At 56.6% G+C, this 23,750-nt stretch overlaps 1 protein-coding gene across 3 annotated transcripts in view; it reads left to right on the forward strand.

Moving 5' to 3' along the window:
* CSNK1G2 (casein kinase 1 gamma 2) overlaps nucleotides 1-23,750 on the forward strand; it is a 46,196-nt gene that overhangs the window by 18,988 nt on the left and 3,458 nt on the right. For all 3 annotated transcript variants that reach the window (XM_072845220.1, XM_072845221.1, XM_072845219.1), the window contains exons 2-10: nucleotides 10,202-10,698; nucleotides 18,699-18,739; nucleotides 19,280-19,349; nucleotides 19,773-19,921; nucleotides 20,432-20,666; nucleotides 20,895-20,980; nucleotides 21,428-21,512; nucleotides 21,607-21,755; nucleotides 22,246-22,329. In XM_072845220.1, the coding sequence (XP_072701321.1) occupies nucleotides 10,512-10,698; nucleotides 18,699-18,739; nucleotides 19,280-19,349; nucleotides 19,773-19,921; nucleotides 20,432-20,666; nucleotides 20,895-20,980; nucleotides 21,428-21,512; nucleotides 21,607-21,755; nucleotides 22,246-22,329 (1,086 nt within the window). In that variant the 5' untranslated portion in view covers nucleotides 10,202-10,511. The remainder of the gene's footprint in view (nucleotides 1-10,201; nucleotides 10,699-18,698; nucleotides 18,740-19,279; nucleotides 19,350-19,772; nucleotides 19,922-20,431; nucleotides 20,667-20,894; nucleotides 20,981-21,427; nucleotides 21,513-21,606; nucleotides 21,756-22,245; nucleotides 22,330-23,750) is intronic.

Consider the following 23,750-nt stretch of genomic DNA (forward strand, 5'->3'; position numbering starts at 1 on the left):
TGGGCCATCCCAGCACTAACTGCACCATTAGTGGTGCTGGAGTTTGAGGAACAGCTGAGATTTTGCTTTTAAAGCAGACTGCTGGGTTTGAATATGTCAGCTGGTATCCTCTAAAGATCTCAATGAAATCACGCGTGAGCCATTACTGGTTTTGTGTTGTGAGAACTTGGTGTAGCCAAGTGTTGGTGAGGCCTCCGAGCTGTGAAGCAGGACTCCCGTTTGGTAGAAGCAGTTCTCTGCTGCAATGTTGAAGCTGCTCTTCTCATCGTTACGGAGGGAATGATGTGGCACAAACCATTTAAAAATAAAAAAAACCCAAAAAACACCAAACAACTGAAAATTAATAGTAATCCATTAAAAAGCCATATTTGTGTTTGGAAGCTGGGAGAAAATAACTTTTGAAGAGATTTGGAGCTTGATCTGTTGTAGGTTAAGAGCTGGCCAGAGTGCACAGTGTCTAAAAAATCTCCTGGAGAAGGGAATAGCCAGTAACAAGAGAACACTTCTAATTTAGAGAAAAGCTTAATAGACATGATAGGTGGAAGAGGAAGCCAGAAAGCAAAATCCATCTTCTTCACAGCACAGCTCGACTCTGGGGAAAAAACAAGTGCTTTATTATTATGATTTTTTTTTTTTTAATCCTGGTGTTTTTGTGGCTTGGATGTTTTTTTGGATGTGGCTGAGAGTCACGGAGGGATACCAGGGTAAAATGCTGAGGTGCTCGGTCAGGCTGATGGTCTGTACTGGGAGCAGTACAGCTACACATGGTAAATGCTTTAATCTCTAACGCATTCCTCCTCTGTCGTTTTGTTTTTTGGGGGTTTTTTTTTGTTTTTATTTTAAGTTATGGTACTAAGAGCAGTGTTAGCTATGTCTGACCCCTCTGCTGCTCACCGCTGTCAGGAGCGGTCAGCACAGGGAGGGCGAGAGCCCGGCCATGGGACGCAGTGAGCGGCAGAGGCAGGAGGGGACTGGTGAGGCTGAAGGTGCCAGGAGCGCCCTGCGCCCGCTGCTCGGGGGGCTGAGCTGGGCTAAGGCATGCGGGTGGAGTCCTCCCTCCTCACGGACACACCATGTTCTCAGTGAAGAGCTGGGAAGCCAGGAAGGGAGGGGAGGTTTGGAACAAGGATGCTCGGATCATGTTGGATTAAAAGCTTTGCTGCCACAGTTTAGGGTTTTTGTGGTTTTTTGGGTTTGTTTTTTTTTCCCCCCTGAACACTGGAAGAAATTCTGGTAGAAACATTATTCTTCTTTTTTTTTTCTTTTCAAGAAACAACCTGGATGGAAAAAACCCCATGTTTTGGACAAACTGCCCTTGCAAATTTCCTAATTGTAAACATTGTGGGGCCAAAAGTGAAAGCACCCTGCGGTGTCTGTTTGGAGGGGGAGACCAGCTACAACCGTTCCCGTCTTGAACGGGAAACTGTGCTTCAAATGCTCCTGGTACAGTGACCATGGTGATAGGACTGCGTCTGCCGTGTAATCGATGACTCAATCTGATAGCACTGTACAGATGTGAACTGGTGTCCGTGTTTGTGCGATGAGGGATGCAGCGGCTTGTAAGGAAGCAGTCGGGGAGATGGGCTAGTAGGGCTTCAGACAAGGGCTGCTCTTTGGGACGAGCAGGCTGGCAGGCTTGACGTGAGGATCCAAAAAGTGGATTTGTGACTGATGGATATTCCCCACCGGTGGGCTGATGACCTTGTGCGTGGGCAGCAGGAGCGCAGGTATGGTGGGTGGATTTCACGGAATGGTGTTGCTGTTTGGTGGGGGAGTTTCTTCAGTCGGTTACTGGGTTCTTGTCTTTTCCCTGAAGGATTCCTTGGAGGAGGCAGGGAGAAGGTTGCTGAGCTCTCAGCGCTATTCAAAAGCTGAGAAAGAGCCAGGCATCTCCCTGGGGACCTCAGATGAACAAGGCAGATGCAGGGGAGTTGTTATCCCAGTGTAATGGCCAGGATGCAAAGGGCCAGAAAGTCAGTACATGCCCAAATCACCAGGGAGGCGGTGGCAGAGCTGAGATCTCTCAAATCCCACCCCTGAACTTGAGCTATGAGGCTCCTCCACCTCTCGAAACGCGCTGCACGTTACGCCTGGGTTCCCCAGTGGCTCTGCATCAGCAGTTAAGTAACAAACTATTTAACAAGAGCTTCCTGTTGTGCTGACACCAACATGAATGCACAAAGGAGGAAACAGAGTAAACAGAACTGTGCTGGCTCCCACCTCACTGTAAGCTGGGAAAAGCGCTGGAGATTGCGAGGAGGCCTGGACACCATCTCTGCTTAACCTGACTCTGCTGGGGTCAAGGAATGATGTTCTTGGGGCTGCCATCAGCAGAAACTGCGCAGGCGTTGTGTGTTGCTGGGAAAGCGACTGCTTTCAGGAATTCCTGATTTTTAAGGGATTCCCTGGGACAGATAAAGGCTCCTTCACCCCTGCCCTGCTGCTCCAAGTCCTCCGCAGGGGCTCTCCCCTGTGAGATGCAGCCAGTTCTCCATCTTGATGGGGTTGGCACAGCTCTTCTGTGCAGCGGCCAGCGAGATACTCACATCCAGAACTCCCTTCTCTGCCGGGTACCTCAAGTTCCTCAGTCAAAAAACTCAATCCTCTCCTTTCTTGAGGGATGGGGAGGAAATGGGGCCAGAACAAGCCAATCTGCTTTTACCATAAGGAATAGTCTGCTGCCCCAGTAGGTTTGCTTTGGTCTCCCATGACTGGAGCTGTACCTGGTGGGAGTACAAGGCAGAGTGAGCTCAGGGTGCTGTACACCCCTGCTGCCACCCAGCCCACAGAGGGAACTTCCCTGGGTGGGGGTCAGCATGGGTTTTCTCCAAACAGCAAGGTTTCCCTCTTCCTCCTGGGGAAGCAGCTGATGCAGCTGGGGACAGCCCACCCCATGGACCTGTGTCCGAGCTTCTTTGGCACGTCTGCTGTGGGAAGGAGCTGATGGCAAACTGCTGTGTCCAGCCAGGAGGAGAGGTGCTTGTCCGGGGCAGAGGAAGCTCAGGAGATCCCTGTGGAGCACGTTGCATCACCTGAGCCCGGCAGCACAAGGCAGGGAGAGGAGCTTACACTTCCAGCTTACAACTTTCTTGTTGCCCAAGCAAGTCCAAGTCTTGGAATTTTTTCATTTAAAAGTCTTTCATTTAAAAAAAAATAAAACAAAAACCAAAAAACCCCCCTCCTACTAATTGTTTTGTTTCCCAAAAAATCCACCCAGTGTGGATTTTTCTCATAAATGTTGAGACTTGAGTTGCAGGGAGCTCGGCAGCGTGCTCTGGAGCATGATGCCATTTCTCCAAGGTAGATGCAGGAACGGGCTTATTGTGGTGTCTGACGTGGCCATCTCAAACCGAGCTTTCTGCTGTGGCACTGGTGCGTGTGTGCGCAGAGAGAAAAGGGAAGGAAAGCGGCGTGGGGACCGGGTTCCTGGTACTGCTGTGGGGCTGGGAGTGAGTCACCTCCCCAGCTTTACAGCTCTGTGTCGGTTGTAGAAGAGAGTAGTTTTGAGCCCGTGAAGTTAAACTGGTGCCAAAGGTGTGTGAACATTCCCACCTCAGTGTAAAGGTGGCCTAGTTCCAGTTTGCTTGTATTTTGTTCTTAAACATCAATTAAATAACAGTGGGTCAAGCTGGATCTTTACACATGTGTATGCACTTGCTGTCGCTCCAGTACAGGTTGTCTGGTTGTACTGGTCACGTTGGCTGTCCTGCAAGAGATGCTAGCATTGGGCTTGGACAAATATGGTTTGAACATGAAATTTCCAGAATATGAGAAGTAGTTGCATTATTTTTACATCTTGGCAAATCCACTGGATTTCCCTTCTGTGGTAGCTGTATGGACAAGCTTTTCCTTGAAGCTTTCAGCTGTTGAAAGAGCAGAAGTGAGGAGCTTCAGCCCAGAGGGAGGACCTTGGCCAGCCCTGCAGAGCACAGGACACTGCAGGCCCAGCAGGAGGGGTTTCTGCTGCACTGGGACACTCCAGAAGGTTTTTCCTTTCCTCTTAGTCCAGAGCAAAGTTGGTGGGAGAAGGTGTCTTCATGGCCATTTCCTGTTCTTTGGAACAGCCTTTGTCCGCAAGCTGCCGTCTTGTTCCTCCAGCCTGCATTGACCTCTGCTTCCCACTGCCACAGGCACACATGGGAACAGTGGCCCTGTGGAGGATGCAGGTGTGGGCCCAAACCTCCATCTTGGGAAGACCTTTTGTACCACTACAGTTCGCAGCATTAGGTTGGAATTAGTAATTTTTTTTTTTGCCCCCCTTTAGCATCTGTTTCTCATTCTATAGCTGCTCACACCCCAGATGAGTTGTTCCCCTTCTGAGCTTGTTTGACCTGGAAGGCTCCTAGTCAGAGCCACGCATGAGTACCAAGAGTTGTCCTGCTTGTCTTGGGTCTCTGGAGGCCTCATGTAGGGTGTGGGGTGGATGGAGAGGGCCCCAGCAGCACTGCGATGGCGCCTGGAGGCTGGTCTGCGTGCGCTTGGGTAGCACTCGCGCATCTTCAGGCTGCTCAAAAGCTGAAGCCTTCCGGCAGCCCGTTGCCTTTCCACTCGCTGAGCTCTTGTGGGGTGCCTGCGTAGGGACACCCTGGTTCTCCTGCCCTCCTACGGGAGGAGGGAGCTGCCCCGCGTCCCTCCGGTGCTTCCACTCCCACCTCCAGCTTGACTGTACCCATTAGAGGGGTCTCCTGGGGAAGCCTGGTGAGGCTTTCTGTGACCTCTCATTTTGGGAAACCTCTGTGTCGTGGCAGAGCTTTTCCCTGTTTTGTCTTGAGCGGGGTTGGCTGCTGGCGCTGAAGACTAGAATACATTTTTAACTGCAGACCTTTGTAGACATCATCTGGGACCGTCTGCAGCTTGCTTTAAAGATGTTGGATCTTGCTTTGTTTTAAGACTTTTGATCTCCTTGTAAGCTAAGACTTCATCTGCCTCTTAAACTTTTAAAATTTATTGGGTTTTGGTTTCAGCTGTGTAAGGCCACTGGTTGCTTTTTGGTCTGGATTTTTGTATTGGGAGCCAGCTGATGGGTCGTCCTTTGGGACATCAGGGTATTTGTGATTATTTTTAGCTTTTAATTGGCTGTGATCTGTACTTGGAGCTGTGTAGTGTTCAAGGGCTTTTCTTTTTTGTGCTCTCAAGAAGCTTTCCTTTCTCTTTCATCTGGATGCAGCTGTGTTTCTCTTTTGCCTGCAAAGTGTAGAGTACACGGGGAAACCAGCTTCAAGTAACCATCCCAAAGGCTTGCGGAGATCAGGGCTCGGTACAGTCAAGCCTCTGTGGCTGGTAGCAGCATTGCACGCTCCTGGGGGTGCTGGCTGGTCCAGGACACCTGGACTCTGTTCTGAGAAGTGCCACGGACCTGCTCCCCGACCTTCACCAATCACTTCCCTGCTCTGGGCTGCTATTTTTTCCTCTTCTTCCCCTCTTTTGTCCTGCCCCGTTTAATTGTAACCTCTTTCGGGCAGGAACACTGTGTGTGTATAAAGGGCCTGGAACAATGTGCCCCAGATGGTATTGTACAAGTCCTTTCTCGGCAGCCATGAGGTTTCGCTATACAGGAAAGCAATTTTTAAAAATACAACTTTTCAGCATTTTATACTTGCAAATGTGGCCAGGAACTTCCTGAGCCTCGATATTTCAGTCCAAGTCACAGGTCTCAGAGACAAGGGCTACCACTAGAATTGCAGCTTTTCCTTCTTTTTTTTTTTTAAAAAAAAACAACAAACAACCCCCCACCCCCAGTCCCTTTTTCTCACCCTCATGACTGCAGAGGAAAGCTTGTAAATGTGACTGGAGCAGACCTGACATACTCAAAACCAGATGGCAAATAAAAAGAACTCAGTATTTCAACAAAAACATCATAAACCCCTTCTTTGGGTTTCAGATGATTGCTTGAGTGTGATTTTGCCCCCTTTATGGTACTTTCAGTGTTTTTGTGGTTCTGTTTTGGGGAGGTGCTGAAGTCACTTGCACTTGTCTGCAGTTTATTTCACTTTCAGGTTCCCTGGCTTGGAGCACTTGCGTTGCAAACACTGCAGGGCAGTGCTTATTTGTTTTAAGACCACAGCTTGCTTTAGAATTTCTTCTACCAAACTTCAGGCCAATTTATTTTTTTTCTTATTCATCCCCCTCCCTCCCCTTCCCCCCAAAGAGAGAGAGAAGTTTTCTTAGTCTCATCTTGCATCAGATTTTATACCAGGCCAACAAATCCAGCCTAGAAGGTGCTTTTCTGAGGCTGCTTGCCTCTATGTGACCTTCTGGGTGAGGATTCCTGTTCAAAAGGCAACAACATGCCGTCAGTTTTATCAGGGGCATCTTCATGGTGCTGCTACCCTGGGGTGGCAGGACGGGGCAGGTCTGGGTCCATGTTGCCTGTTCAGAGGCTGCTGTGTTTTAACAAACACAGGTTTTGCAGGGCTGTTTGCTCCAGAGCAGTGGGAGTTCTGGGATTTTACCAAAGGTTTCTGTTTCTAATTAGGTTGTTCTCAATTTTAAAGGCCAGAGATCTCTTTATGGCACAGAGTGGAAAACCTGACCAGTCACTGACACTGCACAGAGAGGTGGGTCCTGCTTTTGTACCGAGGTGCAGAGCCGTTGCCTCTCCTTGGCGCTCTTCGGATGCAAAAATAGATTCCTTCCAGCCCTCGCCTCCCCGTGGCTCATCCACAGGGGAGGCTGGTGGCCAGTTTGGAGGAGCATCACTTGCCCTGGCCTGACTCACACAGATGCGGCTCAGTGACTTCCTGCTGCTCTGACCGCCCGGCTTTGGGAAAGGGGGAATCGCAGCACGGCAGCCAGCTGGCACACAGCCCCAGCATGGGGGTCGGTGCTGTGGCCTCGCCAGTCGTTGCCCTGGCCTGGCTGCCTGCAGTCGGGGTTTGGAGCCAGGCTCTTTCGTGAGGGCTGCTCCCAAGGCCGGGGCTTGCTGTGCAGGTAGGGCTGGAGAGTCACGCTACACTGCTGCCTGCATTTGTCTGGGCTGGGGGAAGACAGCACAGTCTCCCAGTGCTCACAGGAAACAGTATTTATTTTTTCCCTTCTGTTAGGGCTCTGTCTCGCTCCATTGTCTGAAATTCCCTTGCAGAGACTGACCCATAACTCTTTAAAAAAAAAAAAAAAATCCCAAGCGCGGGGCTGGAGCTCCCTTGGCTCTGGCTGTCGGCCGCCTGACTGTGCAAACAGTCTGGGCCTGAAATCCCCTGGGACTGAACATAAAGGTGTGATTCAAAATGAAAATGGGGTATGAAGCAGCATGGCCTGCACATCGCCGGCTGCCTCCCCGTCCCCGCTGCGTGGCTGGAGCCATGTCCGGGGAAGGTGGCTCCCGAAACGCCCCGGGAGGGCCGTGCCGCACCGCCTGCGCCAGGAGCTGGGAGGTCGCAGGGGAAGTGGCTCCCCAGCGTCCCTGTGCGAGGCCAGCAGAGGTGGGAGAAGCGCGAGACGGGCGGGAAGGCACCGCCATGTGCTGAACCCGGGGCGGAAATTATCGGGGGAGCAAAGAATGAGCAGGATATCACGTGTCGGCCGTGTGCGCTCGGGGCTGGGGGAGAACAAAGCGCAGGGAAGCCCTGCTCCGCTGCCGCTCCCACCCTGCTTCCTGCTGGCACGGGATGGAGACCGCTGGCTGCCGGGGGAAGGGAGCGTCAGGGCAGGAGCCGGCCTGCAGCTGCCCACGTGGCCTTTAGGGAAGCTGGAAGGCTCTGCCTGCCTCAGTTTCCCTCGGCCGAGATGTTCTGGGTGCAGCAGGATGGTCCCCAGGTGTTGGCCTGCCAGTAGTGGCCTTGGAGGGTCAGGCTGCTCTGTGCTGGGGCTGCTGTGCTCTGGGGTTGCGCTGAAGGTGTTGGCCTGGAGGACGGAGCCTGCAGGGGAAGGAGGGGGCTCCCATCCCACGTGAAAGCCTTGTTCCCCAGTGCTTGAACAGGCAGGTCCCACAGATGGGTGTCGTGCACCCACAACAGCCCCAAGGGGCCGGGCCAGCACCCTGCACCTTCAGTGCCTGCAGCTCCAGTCCCTCCTGGAGAGCAGTGGCATTTTGCCAGGATGCTGTGGACAGGGTGTGGTGGGCCCTTGGCAAGGATTTGGTGTCAGGCGAGGACTGGGAGCGGGGCAGCCCCAGGGAGCGGCTCCCCTGCCCACGGACCCTTAGGCAGCCAGTCCTTCCCCCATGCTGAGCTATGGCTTTGGGTGTCTTTTTCCCTCTGTTGCTCTTAGACCCTCCCCCATTTCCCCCCATGCACCCTTTAGCACAAGAAGCTTTTTTTTGTTATTAATAGCTATTGAGAGCCAATAAAAAGTTTTATGGGGTTTGGCCAAGCGTCAGGACTTGCAGTGTGCTCATTTCCTGGAGTCTGAGCGCTGGAGGGGCGTGGGTTTGCTTGTTTAACCCTCAGGTAATGAGGCCGCGGCAGCAAGGGCTCTGGGTGGGCGTCACGGGAGCCTGGAGAGGAGTGAAGGAAGGTGGTGAGAGGGGGAGTGGGGCTGGGGGGGGGGCAGGCAGGGAGGGGTGGGAGCTGCCTCCCAGCTCAGCTGTCTCGAAACGCAGCAAGGACTGAGCTGGGAGCAAAACCAGAGATGATGAATGCTGGGGGGAAAGCGGGGCGTGCGTGCATGTGTCGGTCAGTCGGTCTGTCTGTCTCTCACGTGGCCTCCCAGTGTGCACCCAGCTCCTGCTTGACCCTCTGCGCTTTCCAGCCTGTGTTTAGCTTCCTGGCTGTCCTGCTCCTGGAACGCTCTGGCTGCCTCCCGCGTGGGCATCCCTGTGAGCAGGGACCGAGCCTGACCTCCCCCCAGGCAGCTCCAGTGGGAGTCCTGGATGGAGGGAGAGCGCAGCTCCCTCTTGGGAACCCGGTTCCCGGAGCATAGAGCTGGTCGATAGGTACTGGTCATCCCACCCGTCCAGAAGGGAGTGAGGGGCTGATTTAGCCTCGATGTTGGGCTGTACCCATGTGAACACGGTCAGCTGCATGGAGGGGGCTTGTGTGGAGCCAATGTCATAGAATCACAGAATGGTTTGGGTTGGAAGGGACCTTTAAAGGTCATCTAGTCCAACCTCCGTGCAATGAGCAGGGGTGTGCACATGGGAAGGAGCTCCCTAGTTTGAGGGGCTGAGCTGAGTCCTGCCTGTCTGTGGGGGCTGAGGGGAGCCCTGAGTTACCCCACCACCAGCATGGGGCTTCCTGCCAGCCTCCCTGGGAAGTGCGGGGAGCTGTGCTCATGAGGTAAGCAAGGTGCTGCATGACCACTGAGCAAGCAAGTGTCCACGGCCATCTCGCAGCGTCACAGCGGCTTTTGCCCAGGCTGCAGCCAGCAGCCGTGTTGCCCACTGTGCCTGGCTCCGAGCTTTGCAATTAAAATCAAGGTTTGTTTGCGAGAGTGCAGGAAGTAGCGGCAATCAGGAGCTCACCGTGGAGGTGAGCGGGGTCTTAGTAAGCCTTGGGTTCCTGTTTGCCAGTGTCTGTTCTACCCCAGCCTGGCAGGCCTGGGCGGGCTGTCGTGGGAGCCCTGAGCATGGTCATTCCCCACACGCGCACAGCTGCTTAGAAACAGTGTCCTCTCCCACGCGTTCTGGCGCAGGATCGCTGGCACAAAGGTCCCAGCTCAGCCGCAATGGAGGCTGGTGCTGGGGGGAAGCGCTCTGACTCAGCTGGCCACAGCCTCGGGACCTGCAGGGACCCTCCCGGCAAGCAGCGGCCTGGGGAGAATATCCTCTTTTCACTTCATAGGAAATTGCACGCCTGGTGTGGTTTGCCCTGTAACGCAGTGGTTTACGTGCGTCCTCTGCTCTTGGGGACTCTCGGATCTGACCAGCGGCAGCCTGGCCCCGAGCACCTCGGCTGGTGTCTCCAAAGGACTCCTTGCTGCCAGCAGCCCTTTCCCTGTGGGAACGTTGTTCTCCCCACATGACTCTCCAGGCTCCGACCTGGAGATATGCTCATCAAGTGTTTCACCTCTTGCTGTGGCCAGCCTTTTTTATTTATTTATGCCAGCATCTTAGACGTGGGGCACCCTGCAACAGTCCTGACACCCCAGCTTCTCCCACCCCTCAGTTGCGGCATCCTTCTTCGTCGTGGGAGTTATCTGTAACGCAGGGAAGGTGTTGGAGGGGCTCTGCGGAGCTGGGGGCAGGAGCCTGGAGCCCACAACCCCCTGTTGTCCTCTGCCTCTTCATTTCCTTGTGCTAATTTTCTCCCTCTCTTTTCCACAGCTGGGAGACCAAGGAGCCACACTGGGAGGACCCTCTCCACAGGATGTTCTCTCCACCAAAGAACTCCCTGTAACAGGCGATGATGACAATCCTGGCGGGACCTTGGAAAGCACTAACATTTCAGTAGCCCAGCACCTGTGGGTGGCCGCTTATCCCTCCTTCTCCACGCCCCGCCCTCCCATCGCTCACCGTGATGGTGTATTAACCAAGAAGAGCCCTGCTTCTTTTCTCCTCACCCCTCAACTTTCGGCAGCTCTGGGATTTGTATGGCAGCAGCGTAACCGTGGAGAGGCCGGGGTATCACAAACTTATGGATTTTGATAAGAGAGGAGGGAAAGGGGAGCTGGAGGAAGGTAAAAGGATGTCCAAGACAGGTGGAGGAAGGAGCAGTCATGGAAGCCGGAGTGCTGGAACCAACTCGGGAGTCTTAATGGTGGGTCCCAACTTCCGGGTCGGCAAGAAGATTGGATGCGGCAATTTCGGGGAGCTCCGTCTAGGTGAGAAGGGTCATCTTCTGTCCTCGCTATAACTCCTTGTGCAGGGATTGCCCTGGCATCCACCTCCTGCAGCAGGAGGAGCTGGCACGTGCCTGTGACCATCAGCACCGAGAGTGTTGACCGGCCATACAGTGTTGAAGCATTGCACGTTGCATGTAGCCCTTTCTTCCTTCGCAGAGTTTCCTTTTCCTCAGCCCCTTCACACTGTGCTTGATCTTTCAAAGCCTATGACAGCCCAAAGGACTTATTGCAGAGGTGTTTCCCATCTCCTCACCATACCTATTGCTCTTCGGGTTTATCAGGGAGAGTGTTACAGTTCAGTCCAGTCTGTTGGAAGTGGTGGTGGCCCATGTAGGCCTGGGTGTCCCCCCCAGTCCAGGAACACTTACTGAGTAATGTTTCACGAGATGCCACTGTGTGCTCACCAGGTCTCGCCCCAATTGTGCACAGGGTGCTGCCCTCCCGCTGCACCATGTGCCTCAGGAGAGCGGATGGAGAGTGGGGGCCTCTCCATGGGGTGTTCGCTCTGCTGGGGCGAGCATCAGGGGAAGAGAGTCAGTATTTTATCATGGGTAAATTCTCTGGTTGTTTCAGAGACTCTCCTAAAATTTTATGTAGAGGAGAGAGAAAGGGATGAATAAAACCCAAGCACTTTCCATGGTCACTTTCCATGTTGAACCAAGCTTATCAGGAAACGGTTCAAGCAAGCTTGTTTAGAGGGTGGATAGGTTGCCCCTCTCCCAGGGACTTGGCGTGCCCCAGGAGGCTTTCAGCAAGCTGTTAACTCTTTGGTTGGCATCAGGCAGCTGGGAGAGGCCTGGCAGTGCCAGGCACCGCTGTGCCAGCAGTGCAGTCTGGATGTCTCCAGGAATGCGTGTTGGATGTGTTGATGGAGCCTCTGCCAGGCGGAGCGTTGGCCTTGGCTGTGAGTGCTTTGGGAAAGGGCTTGTGCCCTAGGAAGAGGGAAGAGAGCCGGTCCCCGGAGCAGGCTGGGAGCCCGTGACAGCCGTAGGCCTTGTTGTTCCGTGGTATTTTAAGCAGCGCCTTTTCAAACCAAGCTCTGAGCTAAACCTGCAGTAAATGTGGTCGTCTCGGCAGGCTGTTTGCGTGCAAAAGGAGCAGGAGGTGGGAGGCTGTCGGGAGGCGTCGCCGGCAGCCCCAGCTCAGGCACCCGCACGGAGGGTGGGGTGAGTTTACCCACCTCGCTGTGCCGCCTCTGTCTGCGGGGAGTTAATGTTAGCTCTTCCCAGCATGACAGACTGGCTGGTGCCAGGCTAAACCGTCCTGTTCCTGAACTCCCCGATGGGATCGCCGCTTAATTGCAGAGCTTGGGAAAATGCTCTTTTTAAAATCCAGCCAAGTGGTTCCCGCGTTCAGCAGCAAAGGGTCTGTCTCTCCCAGTGTCGTGAAGAGCTCTGATCCTTCCTCCAGACCTAGGTATTGTGGAAGGAGAGGTATTTAGGGGTTTTGCAGCACCAGCTGCTCCTTTCGCTACCCAGGTGGATCTGGACACCCCCTGGGGATGCTGGACCTCCTGCTGCCAGTGCCTCCCTGCAGGGCTGTCTGGGAGGGGGGGGGGACAGAGGGCTCTGAGCTGTGCAGGGTGTACCTGTGTCCTTCCACCTCCTTTTCCCTGCTTGCCAGTGAACGTCTCCCAGCAGGTACGTGTTTCTGAGTGAGCTATCTTCCAAGATCCTGCTCTAGGCAGGAGTCTGAAACAACTGGGGCCATGGCTGTTGCTTTGTTTGGCATGCTCAGCGCTGAGGGTCAGCGTGACCCCCTGCCTTGGCCTCCCCCTCACTTTTCAGGGACAGCACCAAGACGGACACGAGTCTCGCATGGATCTGAGGAGTGTCTGTGGAACTGGCAGTCCGGGTTTCTCAGAGCGGAGCTGCTGCAGGGATCTGGGAGCAGTTGGGCTCAGTTTGCTCATGGCTGAAGGGACAAGCAGTGAGCTCTTGCTCTGGGGCTCTGCAGCGGTTGATTCTCGCTGTGAGAGTTTGTCCTTGCCACCAGCAAGAGAAGCTTCTAGTCCCTTCACGTGGTTTTCCTGCCCTGTCACACCCTGTAGCGCCTGGCCATAAGATGGTAAAGGCCTGAGCACAAGATCTCATCACAGCAGTGGAAGCCACAGCTATGTGGCTTTTCTCCTAAAATCGCATCTCTCTTCCTTAGGTGTGCCTCTGAGCTGCGTCAGGGCTCAGGAATGCTTTCAGGACTTCACAGAAAATAGGGATTCCTCCAACTGCAGATGAATGGCAAGGGACCAGAGGGATCCTGCTGTGAAGTGGTGGCAGGAGCAGGCATGCTCCCTAGCTGTTGCTGGACACTCGGTTTTCCCCTGGGAATGGAGTATTCAGTCCTCAAGGCAGGCTGGTTGCAGAGGCCAAAGTTTAGCTCAGTGTTTAAAAGCTCCTAAATCTTCTTTGGACTTTTTCCTTTCATAAAAAAAGCCAGGAGATCTTGCAAAAACATGCTAGGAGGTGACTCCTCCAGCTCCTGGCAGTGGGGGACGGAGGAAGATGTTGTCCTCCTGAAACAGGTAACGCTTTGCCCAATTTCACCACTGCACTGAGAAGCAGGTGCCGATCTGTCCTCAGCTCAGCTGCCCCAGATCAGGACAAGTGTCCTCCCAGGTGTGGAGGTGTCCAAAATCAAAAGTGATTTGTTTAAAAATAAAATTTAAAAAAAATTGGCATAAGGCATTTGTGGGAAGACAGAAGGGGAATGACTTCGGCAGGCATTCCCGGCTGCCAGAGCCATGCTTGGATCCCGCCCCTCCTTGTTCATGCTGGCCTTGGCATCCTGGGCAATACACAAAAGTAGTGCCAGTCCCAGGATGGCAAAAGTAGGACTGTCCCAGTCAGGCGGTGCTGCTGGCCAGTTCCTTGCTGTATGAGCATGACTGGAGAGCTGGGCTGGGAGCGGGAGCGAGGGGAGCGAGCTCCCCTCATGGGAGCCATGTGGGGGTTAGCGAGCGGCAGGTTTAGGTCGTGCAGGTGGTGGGTCCTGTTACATCCTGGTCACCCCATCCTGGTGCTTCATCCTGAGCCAGGCAGGGCACCGTGCCGAAGTGCTTGTTCCTCCCCCTGCCAGCCTGCAGCTGTGGACGAGCGCCAGCCCAGCTCCTCCTGGGGCTTTCCAAAGGCAGCCCTGGGCAGCACCCGCTGCCTGCAGCCCCCCGAGCTCCCCCCCTGCCCTGGCTGGGCAGCACCCCTGCCCATCTGCTGCCTGCAGCCAGCCTGCCTCTGTGCCAGGGCTGGGTGCTGCCCTTTGAAACACAAGGCAGGAGGAAGCTGGTGGCAGCAGGGGTGACCGGAGCGTGGCTGTGGCTCGTGTGCCCTGGCACTGGGCTACGGCTGATCGGCAGGAGCCTGCAGCCCACTGCCTCTGCCAGCTTCCTGCACCCCTGGGAGCAAGGCCAGCACGTACTGCTCGCAGTGAGGGTTTGTTGGAGCGGGCCCCTCTTGGCAGCTCCTTGGTGGTGCTTTGGAGTGGGCTGGGATAGGGAGAGAGAAGGAAAACCCTGACATTAAAGGTCAAAAATGCGCCCAAAGCACCTGGGTGGTACGCAAGCCCCCTTCCCTGAGCTCTGCCTGGTGCTGGGCTGCCTCGGAGCTGCGCTTTGGAGCCAGGAGCTGCTGTTTGTCCTGCCGTGCTGCCTGGGCAGGGGGCTCCCTGATGGCCCCCTCCTGAGCCTGGCCCGAGGCGGGGGCTCCCTGATGGCCCCCTCCTGAGCCTGGCCCAAGGTGGGTGCTCTGGTGCGGCTGTGCCATGGAGCTGCCCTGGGGCAGCCTCAGCCCGGGTGCGCGGAAGGATGGGGACCCGGCCGAGGCTGTTGCTTTTGTTCTTCCTGCAGTAAACTTCTGCAGATGTGCTTTTTGCAGCTTTTCTGTGCTCACCTCTCTCCCCCAGCCTGGTGCATTCATTTCTAATGGCAGCTTGTTTTTCTTTGAAGTTAAAAGCTGGAAAATAACTTATTTTTAAAAAGTAAAGCCAGCATTTTGGAGGGAAGAAGATGGGGGGGTGGGTCCCTGTGCGGTGTATGAGCCAACAGCAGGTCACTACTACAGCTGGGCTGGGGCCGTGTCCCAGCTGAATCATCACGTGCGAGTGCTGGGGACATTCCCAAGCTCTCTTGAGCTGTGGTTCTCACCCCTGGCCTGCAGCCTCCCGGCTACTCATGGGGGTTACTTTTCGGGGGCCACAAAAGTTACCTTCAGAAAATGTGGGCTGGGGTCAGCACGATGCATGTGACGCTTGTGACCCATTCGGCTCTGCAGAGACCTCCGTACACATATGGCGAAGGGCTCAGCCACCTCTAAAAGGCGGCTGGCTGGTCGGAGCCGCAGACCCACCACGTGCCGGAGGCGACTCACAGGCATCTTTGGAGAAGGCTGTGGGAGAGAAGAGCCCACGCTGCCTGCTAACTGCTCCTCTTGGCTCCCTTGCTAATGGCTCACACTTGTTTTTCCTCTTGGTCTTTCAGAGCCTCCTCTAGAGGAAGGTCAAACTCTAAAATAACTTTATTTTTCCCCCCGATGGTATTAAACCCCAATGCTCCAAGGAACTGTCATTGCTTGGACTGACACAGCTTGTGTCGCTGGGGCTGCAGTGCTTGCAGTGCTGGGCCGGTGCCCGGTTGCCTTCGCACAGAGCTGCCTTTTCCCGTGCTCCTCGACCGCATCGCCTGGGGACCGGAGAAGCCAAATTGCTGGTCCCGGTGTCTAGGTGTGACTCAGGGCCGTAGCACGCAGAGGCTCCCCGCGCCATGAGTGCGGTGCTGTGCCCGCACTGTGCCACAACCGAGGGGCAGCGCCAGGCGGAGGGGCTGGCACAGGGGAGGCACTTGGATGGGGACGCGGCTGGGAGCCCGGCGCAGAGCCCGGCTCCTCCCTGGGCCGCCGTGATGTGCAGGAGCAGGTGCCGGATCCCACCACTGCCAAATCCGCCTTCAGGAGGGGGACGATTTGGGTGTTAGCACAGGGCTAAGAGAAAGCCACGTCCGGCTTTTAAATGCGATACAGACCCCGGGTCTGATGGATGGCTTTGGCTCGGCTCTGATCGGACATGCCATGTCTTGCAGGTGCTGGCAGCTGGATTCAGAGGCGCTGCCAGCACTGAGCTGGGTAAAGGCCTCTCTGCAAACGCAAATATTTGCTTTCTGCCGCCCATCTTGCCACTTTTCTCTTCTTTTTTTTCTTTCAAAAGCACCTTTTCTTCTGTGAATCCTGCAGTGGTGCCTGCTTGAGTCCTCCCCTGGGGCAGTCCCTGGACTCCAACACATTTTATATGTTAAAGTTATCATGTTAGTGAGCGCTCGGCAGAGCAGGCGGCATGGGGGCAGCCGTGGGAACTGTTCCAGGAGCTGGAGCGGGCAGTTCCCCAGCATGGGCCAGGCCCTGCCGGGGGACAGACCCTGCAGCCCTGCCTCCTTGCTCATTCGCTTTTTCTTTCCTGTTGCCTTTTTTTTTTTTTTCTCATGATAGGCTGGGTCTGCTCTTCGCTCCTCTTTTTACTGGGGAAGGGGAAGAGGATGGTGGTGGTTAGACAGCAGCAATGGTCCGTGCTCACTCTGCTCCCCCATCTTCTCTAGCAGCTTTGTCCAAGCCCTCTGAGCATTACCGGAAGGGATGAACCACGGGGGTATCAAATGATTTGGACTCATTTGTTGTACTGGGAGAGGGCTGCCAGCTCCCAGAGCGTTTTTGCGGGTAGCTTTCTGTGCCGGGGGGCCAGTGTGGTGGGGACAGGACAAATGCCACATAACAGGGACAGGGGTGGACCTCTCCAAGCACAGCCCTGCTGGGGATGCTCCTGCCTCCTTCCCTTCTCCCTCCCTGCTGTGCTGGGCCGGTTTTGCAGTGCCCCTCTGGCAAGGTGGCAGGTATCCTGCCACGGTTTTTTTTTCCTCTTCAGACCCAGCCTAACCTCAGGGAAAATCCAGCTGTGAGTTTTCTAGTTGCATGTTACTGCCCTGAAGGCAGCAGTGATTTTTTTGGACTGAACTGTACGTCCCCAAGGCTGGAGCTCATCTTAGCCGGGGAGCACATGGGGACCCTGTGCCATTGTCCCAGTTAGGGCCATGCCTGTCTGGCTGGGCTCTGCCTGCCCCTGCGTCCCAGCCGGCACGTGGGGCTGTTTTGCTCTCCATTGCGATTGTTTGCAAAACACAGAGGTCCTGGTGCATGGAAGATAAGCTGCCTGTACACGCTTCTCCTCCCTGCCAGCTTGCTCCCTTCTCTCCCCGTTAAGTCATTGGGAGGTTACTGCTCACGGCAGGGGCGAGGGGGCTGCTCTGGAGTCCATCGGGATTTCAGTTCTTCCCTGCCCCAGTCAAGTTCCCAATGAACTGAGGGTTTCCTTGAGCGCTCTGGAGCCGTGCACGGGTCTGGAGGATGTCCCACCTCCTCCCCAGGAAGTGTCAGTCTGTGATGGGCCAGAAACCCTGGGTCTGGCATACACTCCTGTTAGCCAGACGTTTCTCCCTCCCTAATCAGCTACTTCCTAATCGCTGTGAAGGGATTTGGTTTTGCAGAGGCAGGAGACAAAGTGGCTTGGCAGAGGTCCCCTGGGATGGGAGAAGGTCAGTGAGGCAGCAGGATTGAGCCCCTCCTTGGCTGCAGAGCCCATCCCTGGGAGGAGCCGCTCCATTAATATCTTCCATTCATCCCTCTTCCCATAATCCTGCTACCGACTCTGGCGCTCAGCAGCTGGCTCTGATGTCACCCGGCGAGGATTTATTGCTGCTTCAGGTGGAGAGCAGCAGTTGGAGCAGATGAAATCTTATGCCAGGAGGAGCTTGTTCCCTGAGCAAACTGCTTGGAGAAAATCTGAGGAGACAGATGCAGCTCCATCAGATACGCACATGCCAGGCAGTGGATCGCGTGTCTGCTGGCTCTGCGTGCCATGGAAGGGAACCTGCTGCGGTTAACTCCTGTCTCCCTGGTGTCCTGGAGGGCTCTGGCAGAAGGGGCACTCGGATATTTCTGCAAACCTCTTTAATCTTTGCTTTTATGGAGCTGGGACAGAGGTTGTACTGATGCTTCCCAGGTGTTACACCTTCCTCATGCCCTCCTGGCTCCCTGGGGTGAGCACAGTGATGTGCAGACACCATTAGTTCAACCTTTCTGTACTTATGGGTGTGAAAGCTCCCATGAAGGTGCTGAGCTCTCTAGGAAGTCATTTACAGGCTCTTGGAGTGGCACGGCTGCCCTTTCAGCTCTTCTGGGCACCTGGAAGCAGTCGTCTGGCCCTCCCCACAGTATATCGGTGCCTTCAGCTCCTCCTCGTACAGTCTGGGCCGTGCTGTGGGTCTGCTCCTGGCTTCCCCTGCACCCTTGGGCTAGTGGGAGCATCCCGAAGGATGAGGTTGAGCCGCACATGTGTGCACGCGTGCACACACACACACACACGTGTGCCATCCCCAGGAGTGACCCCAGCCCTGGGGCAGGGATTTCCACCTACCTGCAGCGTCTTCAAACCACTGCCAGCTGCAATGCCTCAAGCTGCCCCAGTGCTCTTGGGGGTCCTTCTTCCCTGCCACCCTCTGCATAGTCCTGCTGCCCACAAAGCAGCATCCCCCAACTCTGGACAGCCCTCCCAGGGCAGGGCGGCCCCTCTCCATGCAGGGATGTGGCTGGGAGAAACAGCAAGTCCCAGCCTTGTTCCTGCCTTGGCCAGTCACATCCCTGCAGGCCTGGACTGGGACGCTGCCCCCTCCCAGCAGACTTGGCTCCAGCCCCCCAGCAGCCTGCCCATCCCAGAGGAATCCACATACCCCATCTGGGGGTAATTAACAGGCGTGTTGCAACTCCCCACAGTGGGTTCCTGCTCCTGCTCATGCCTCGAGGCCTGTTTATGTGTTGTGGGAGCCACCGAACCTGTTTGGGATGTCTGTTCCGCAGCCCAGGAGCCCTCAGGGGACTGCGGCGGGTGTGAAGTGGGGTTAATGCAAAGGCTCACTTGCTTTCAATTGCCTTTTTCGTGTCTCCCTGCAGGAAAGAACCTCTACACGAATGAATACGTAGCTATCAAATTGGTGAGTCCCTCTGTGGTCAGGGTGGTGATGTTCAGGCCACTTGGGAAGGAGATTGTTCACCCTCCCCAGGCTGTTGGAGTGGGTCGAGCCGTGTGGGTTGCGCTAGGAGATGGATGGGTGGCTGCGCGGGGAGCTGTGCTCACTGCTAGGAATCGAGGGCAGGCAAAGCAACACACGTCATTGCAGGTGGGGTGATCTGGGCCCAGGGAGACAAGAGCTGCGTCTTCGCTTCTCCAGGACCTCGCTGTGGCCTGTGCTGCGCTCAGCCGGTGCCAGCAGCAGAGAGACCTCCAGGAGAGGGTGGTCCCCACTGATACTTGCTCCCATTTATGTCTGCCCCAGCACCCGGATCTCTCTGGAGGGGGTGGATCTGGCTGCCATATGGGCTCGTCTCATTGTCCCCTGAGGCTTCATCTCCATTTTACACCAGCTTTTCTCAACCCCAAATGCTCTCAGTCCAGCTGCTGCCAGCATGTGAAGGAGGTGTCTAACATCCTGCTCCCTACAACAGCCTTAACCGTTCTCCTTCTCTCTTCCAAGGAACCCATAAAATCCCGGGCCCCCCAGCTGCACCTGGAGTATCGGTTCTACAAACAGCTCGGCAATGCAGGTATGGGGCTGGGCTGAGCTGCCGCGGGGAGCTGGCCGCCCAGGCGACATGGCTAGGAAAGGGAGGCTTCCTATAAATGTGACTCTGCAAATTCGCTCCCCAGCATGAGCGACTCCTGCCCATCTGCTCGGCTCGGAGAGACCAATTTTACACAGAGCCACGCTAATCTTTGATCCCTTTTTATTTAGTTCTTTCCTCCCACCTCCCCTGCAGCAGTCAGGGATGCAGATGGAGCTGCCTCCTTCGCCCTCCTGCCAAGAGCAGAGCCAGGCAGTCTGCGGCACGGAAGGAGGGCAGTGCAGAGAAATCCCCCTGTCTGCAGCCCCCCGTCCCAGCTCCAGCAATGGCATGGCCACGTCAGCATGGCCGTGTGCTGCTCAGCCCTGTTGCAATCCCTGGCAGCCCCTGCTCCGTCTCTTGCAGAAGGAATTCCTCAGGTTTACTACTTTGGCCCCTGTGGGAAGTACAACGCCATGGTGTTGGAGCTGCTAGGACCCAGCCTAGAAGATCTCTTTGATCTGTGTGATCGGACCTTCACACTCAAGACCGTCCTGATGATCGCAATCCAGCTGGTGAGCACAGCACCTCTGCCTCACCTGCGGCTCTGTGTGGCTCACCCTGGCCTGCCTGGCCGCAGACCACGCTGGGGGAATGGGGTGATACATGGGCACGGCGGTCAGGCTGTGTGGGGACCCCACAGGGAAGGGGAGGGGAAGGAGGGGTGAGCCAGCACCCGGCAGGCTGCGGGAGACACATCCCAGACCACCTCCCTCCATACCTCACCCTCTCCCTGACGGAGGAGGGCTCTCCCTCACCCCCACACAGCCCCTCTCTGAGCACAGCTGAACATCTCTTGCTGTGTGTCTGAGATGTGGCTGGACTGAGGTTGTCTCCCAGGGCTGGAGGACCTGTTGTGCCCGTCCTTTTGACCCAGGGTGATGTACGGGCTGAGGGGAGCAGGGCTGCTGGCTGGGAGCGAGGCAATCAGAGCAGAGTCGGGCCCAGGGGAGGAGCGTGCAGGGATGCGTGCAGGATGCACGGTGCGTCTCTGCCACGGTGCTGACATCTCCTTCTGCCCCCAGATCACACGGATGGAGTACGTCCACACCAAAAGCCTGATCTACAGAGACGTCAAGCCAGAGAACTTCCTGGTGGGGCGGCCGGGCAGCAAGCGGCAGCACACCATCCACATCATCGATTTTGGCCTGGCCAAAGAGTATATTGACCCTGAGACCAAAAAACACATCCCCTACCGAGAGCACAAGAGCCTGACAGGGACAGCACGCTACATGAGCATCAACACCCACCTCGGGAAAGGTGTGTGCGCACCGTGCGGCCAGCCCTGCCTCTCGGCTGAAAGGGAGAGGGAAGGGGACTGCAGGGTGCGAGCTCCCCCCTGCCAGAGGTGGGGCTGGGGACAAACTGCCTCTCCTGCTCTTCAGCCTGGGATGTTGGCAGGGGACTTGGGGTGCTGCAGGGTCTGACAGGGACAGGGAAGGTGGCTGTAGTGGGAACGTGCCCATATCTCTTTTTCTCTCCATGCAGAACAAAGCCGCAGGGACGACCTGGAAGCATTAGGGCACATGTTTATGTACTTCCTCCGCGGGAGCCTCCCTTGGCAAGGCCTCAAGGTAACTGCCAGCTCCCACTGTCCCTGGGCACGGCTGCCCTGCGGGTCTGGCTCTGCCCTGGCATGGGCAGCATCAGAGTGTGGGGAGGGGAAAGCTTTGGCCCCCGGGGTGTTGGAGTGTTGGCACCCCACCAGATGCAGGGGCTGTTGCTCTGAGCTCCATGCCAGGCCCTTTCTGTGCTGAGCGGCTGTAGGTGTTCCCCTCTCTGTGTCCCTCCTGCTTTGCGGGTATCCCAGCTGCTCTCACAGTGGCTGTCCTGGAACCACACTCCCCAGTGTTCATCTTCCAAAGCTGCCCTGGGTGAGGGGATTCCCTGGGAATGAGCTCTCGCTGTTACCTGGAAAAGGGGGACCAAGAAACCATTTGTGGTCTGACGGCACGTGGTGCCTTCCTCGCTCCTGGGGACGTGCCTGGCCCTCATGCTGACCTGCTCCTCCTCTCTGCCAGGCTGACACGCTAAAGGAGAGGTATCAGAAGATCGGCGACACCAAAAGAGCCACTCCAGTGGAGGTGCTCTGTGAGAACTTCCCAGGTGAGGGCACTCTGCATGGCCTGGCCCTGGCCCCAGAGCCACTGCGTTGGCATCTTGTCCCCCTGCCCCAACTGAGCCTGCTCTGTCCCCACAGAGGAGATGGCCACATACTTGCGCTACGTGCGGCGGCTGGATTTCTTCGAGAAGCCTGATTACGACTACCTGCGGAAGCTCTTCACAGACTTGTTCGAGAGGAACGGTTACGTGTTCGACTATGAATACGACTGGGCAGGGAAACCGCTGGTGAGTGGCGAGGGAGCGGGGGTGGGCAGAGGGTGCGGGGCCCCAGGGTGCCCGGGGGGGCGGTGGGCAGCATGGTGGTGAGTCAGCATGGTCTGTGGCAGCAGCCAGGGAGGATGCACGTCGGTAGTCGTCCCTGCCACGCACATCCGTGCCCAAGAGATCAGCTCCACCAGTCCTCACCAGACACCAGCAGCCAGCTCCAAACTGAGGCTGTCGTGCTGATGAGTTAAAGCTGTGACACAGAAATTTGAGGCTCCTGGAGCTAAGGGGAACCCAGCAGTCGAGTTGGCACCTTGCTTTCTGCCATGGGCACCCTCTTTGGGTTTGCTGCAGCCAAACACCAAGCGTGGAGCTGCTGGGGCAGGGGTAGGGGCTGGGATCAGGGCCCGATTCTGGGGTGTTTTGCATGTTTGGCCAGAGGTTGGATCAGGGAGCGTGGGGCGGTGGGAGGGCTGCTGTGCCGCGGCTGATGTTGTCCTTGTGTCCGCAGCCCACCCCCATCGGCACGATGCACAGCGAGGTGCAGGTGCAGCCCCCGAACAGAGACAAAGCACAGCCACACACCAAACACCAGGTGAGCGGCAGCGCTGCCCGGGCCGGGGCACGGGACCGCGGTCGTGCACAGCTTGGGCTTCTGCTCCACAGGCTCACAGAGCCCAGTGGGACCTTTGGATGGAGGCAGGGACCACGGCATCCTTTTTTCCCCAGTGCTGTCTCTTGGAGGGCTTCCTCCCTGTGGGTCTGGGTCTGTGGCTAGCAGGGGGACCAGGGCAGCGTCCCTGGGGCCAGGTGGCCTGGCAGAAGCGTGAAGAAGCAGCCGTGGGAGGCTGTAGCACGGTGGGGAAGCGCCAGGCCTGGGCTTCAGCCGGCAAGCTGCAGGGTTTAGCGCTGACCGGTGGGTGTGGACACGGTACAGGCTGAGCCACCTTGTGCTAAGGACAATGTCCCCGGTGCTGCGTCCCCATGGGAGTAACTTGCTGCTCTGTTTGCGGTGCCACTTTCTTCAATGGGATGGGGACACGGGACAAGGGAGGGGGCTGCCTCGGCCTCGGGGGAGATTTGTGGTGCAGCTTGGCAGCGTGTGGCCCCGTGCTGGAGAGAGGGGCTGGCTTTGCCCTGGGAACCGGCGGGGCATGTGGGGCCGAGCTGGGAGCAGCCCGGGGCAGGGAGACGGGCAGAGCTGTGCAGGCAGCTCCCTGCCTGTGTCACTGTGGGAAAGGAGCTGAGCTGCCCAGCCCTTCTCTGGTGCCGTGGCCCATCCTGCCCTGGTGCAGGAAACGTGGCTTTGGGACTGCTGCCATCAAGAGTAAACCTCACACGTTTCCCCAGCGGTCCCATACAGAGCCTTGTCCTCTTGTCTGCTACGGGGAGCAGAGCACCTGCAAACGGGCTGGAGCTGAGGGTGCAGCACCCTGTCCTCCCTCACCCATGTATCGGCCCAGCGGTGCCCCTTGCTGCTGTGGGCGTTGCAACCACGGGGAGCCAGGGACAGCCCTGGCTCTCACTGGCTGGTGGCTGGGCAGCGCTTCCTGAGGGAGAGGATGACATCTTCAAAGCGCCTCTGGCTCATTCCTGGGAACTTGTTCCCAGTAAGATCTGCTCTCTGCCTCCAGCATCCAAGAAATGCCATGTTCGACATCCCTTCTCAAGGGCAGTGGGAAAAGCAAAGCACAAAACTCCCACAGTGTGGGAGCAGTTTCCAACCTGGGGATGGAGAGGGGCCGTGCCATGCTCACAGTGGCGAGGGTTTGGCAGCAGGGTGCTCCCCTGCTGTCGGACAGCTGAGGAGCCCGGTGCCCTGAGGAGCAGCACAGCTCGCTTCCTCGCAGTTGCCCCACAAAGATCCGCGTCAGCCTCGGAACATTGCGCTTGTAGGAGAGCGGCCGGCGGCATCGCCTCGGCCCGGCTGCACCTCCCTGTGCGGCGAGCGGCACTGCTGTCCCAGCACGCTCCGAAATGCAGCCACCGGCCCTGTCGGGGCTGGCCGTGCTCCGC

This window comes from Ciconia boyciana, chromosome 24, assembly GCF_034638445.1.
Source record: "Ciconia boyciana chromosome 24, ASM3463844v1, whole genome shotgun sequence".
NCBI lineage: Eukaryota > Metazoa > Chordata > Aves > Ciconiiformes > Ciconiidae > Ciconia > Ciconia boyciana.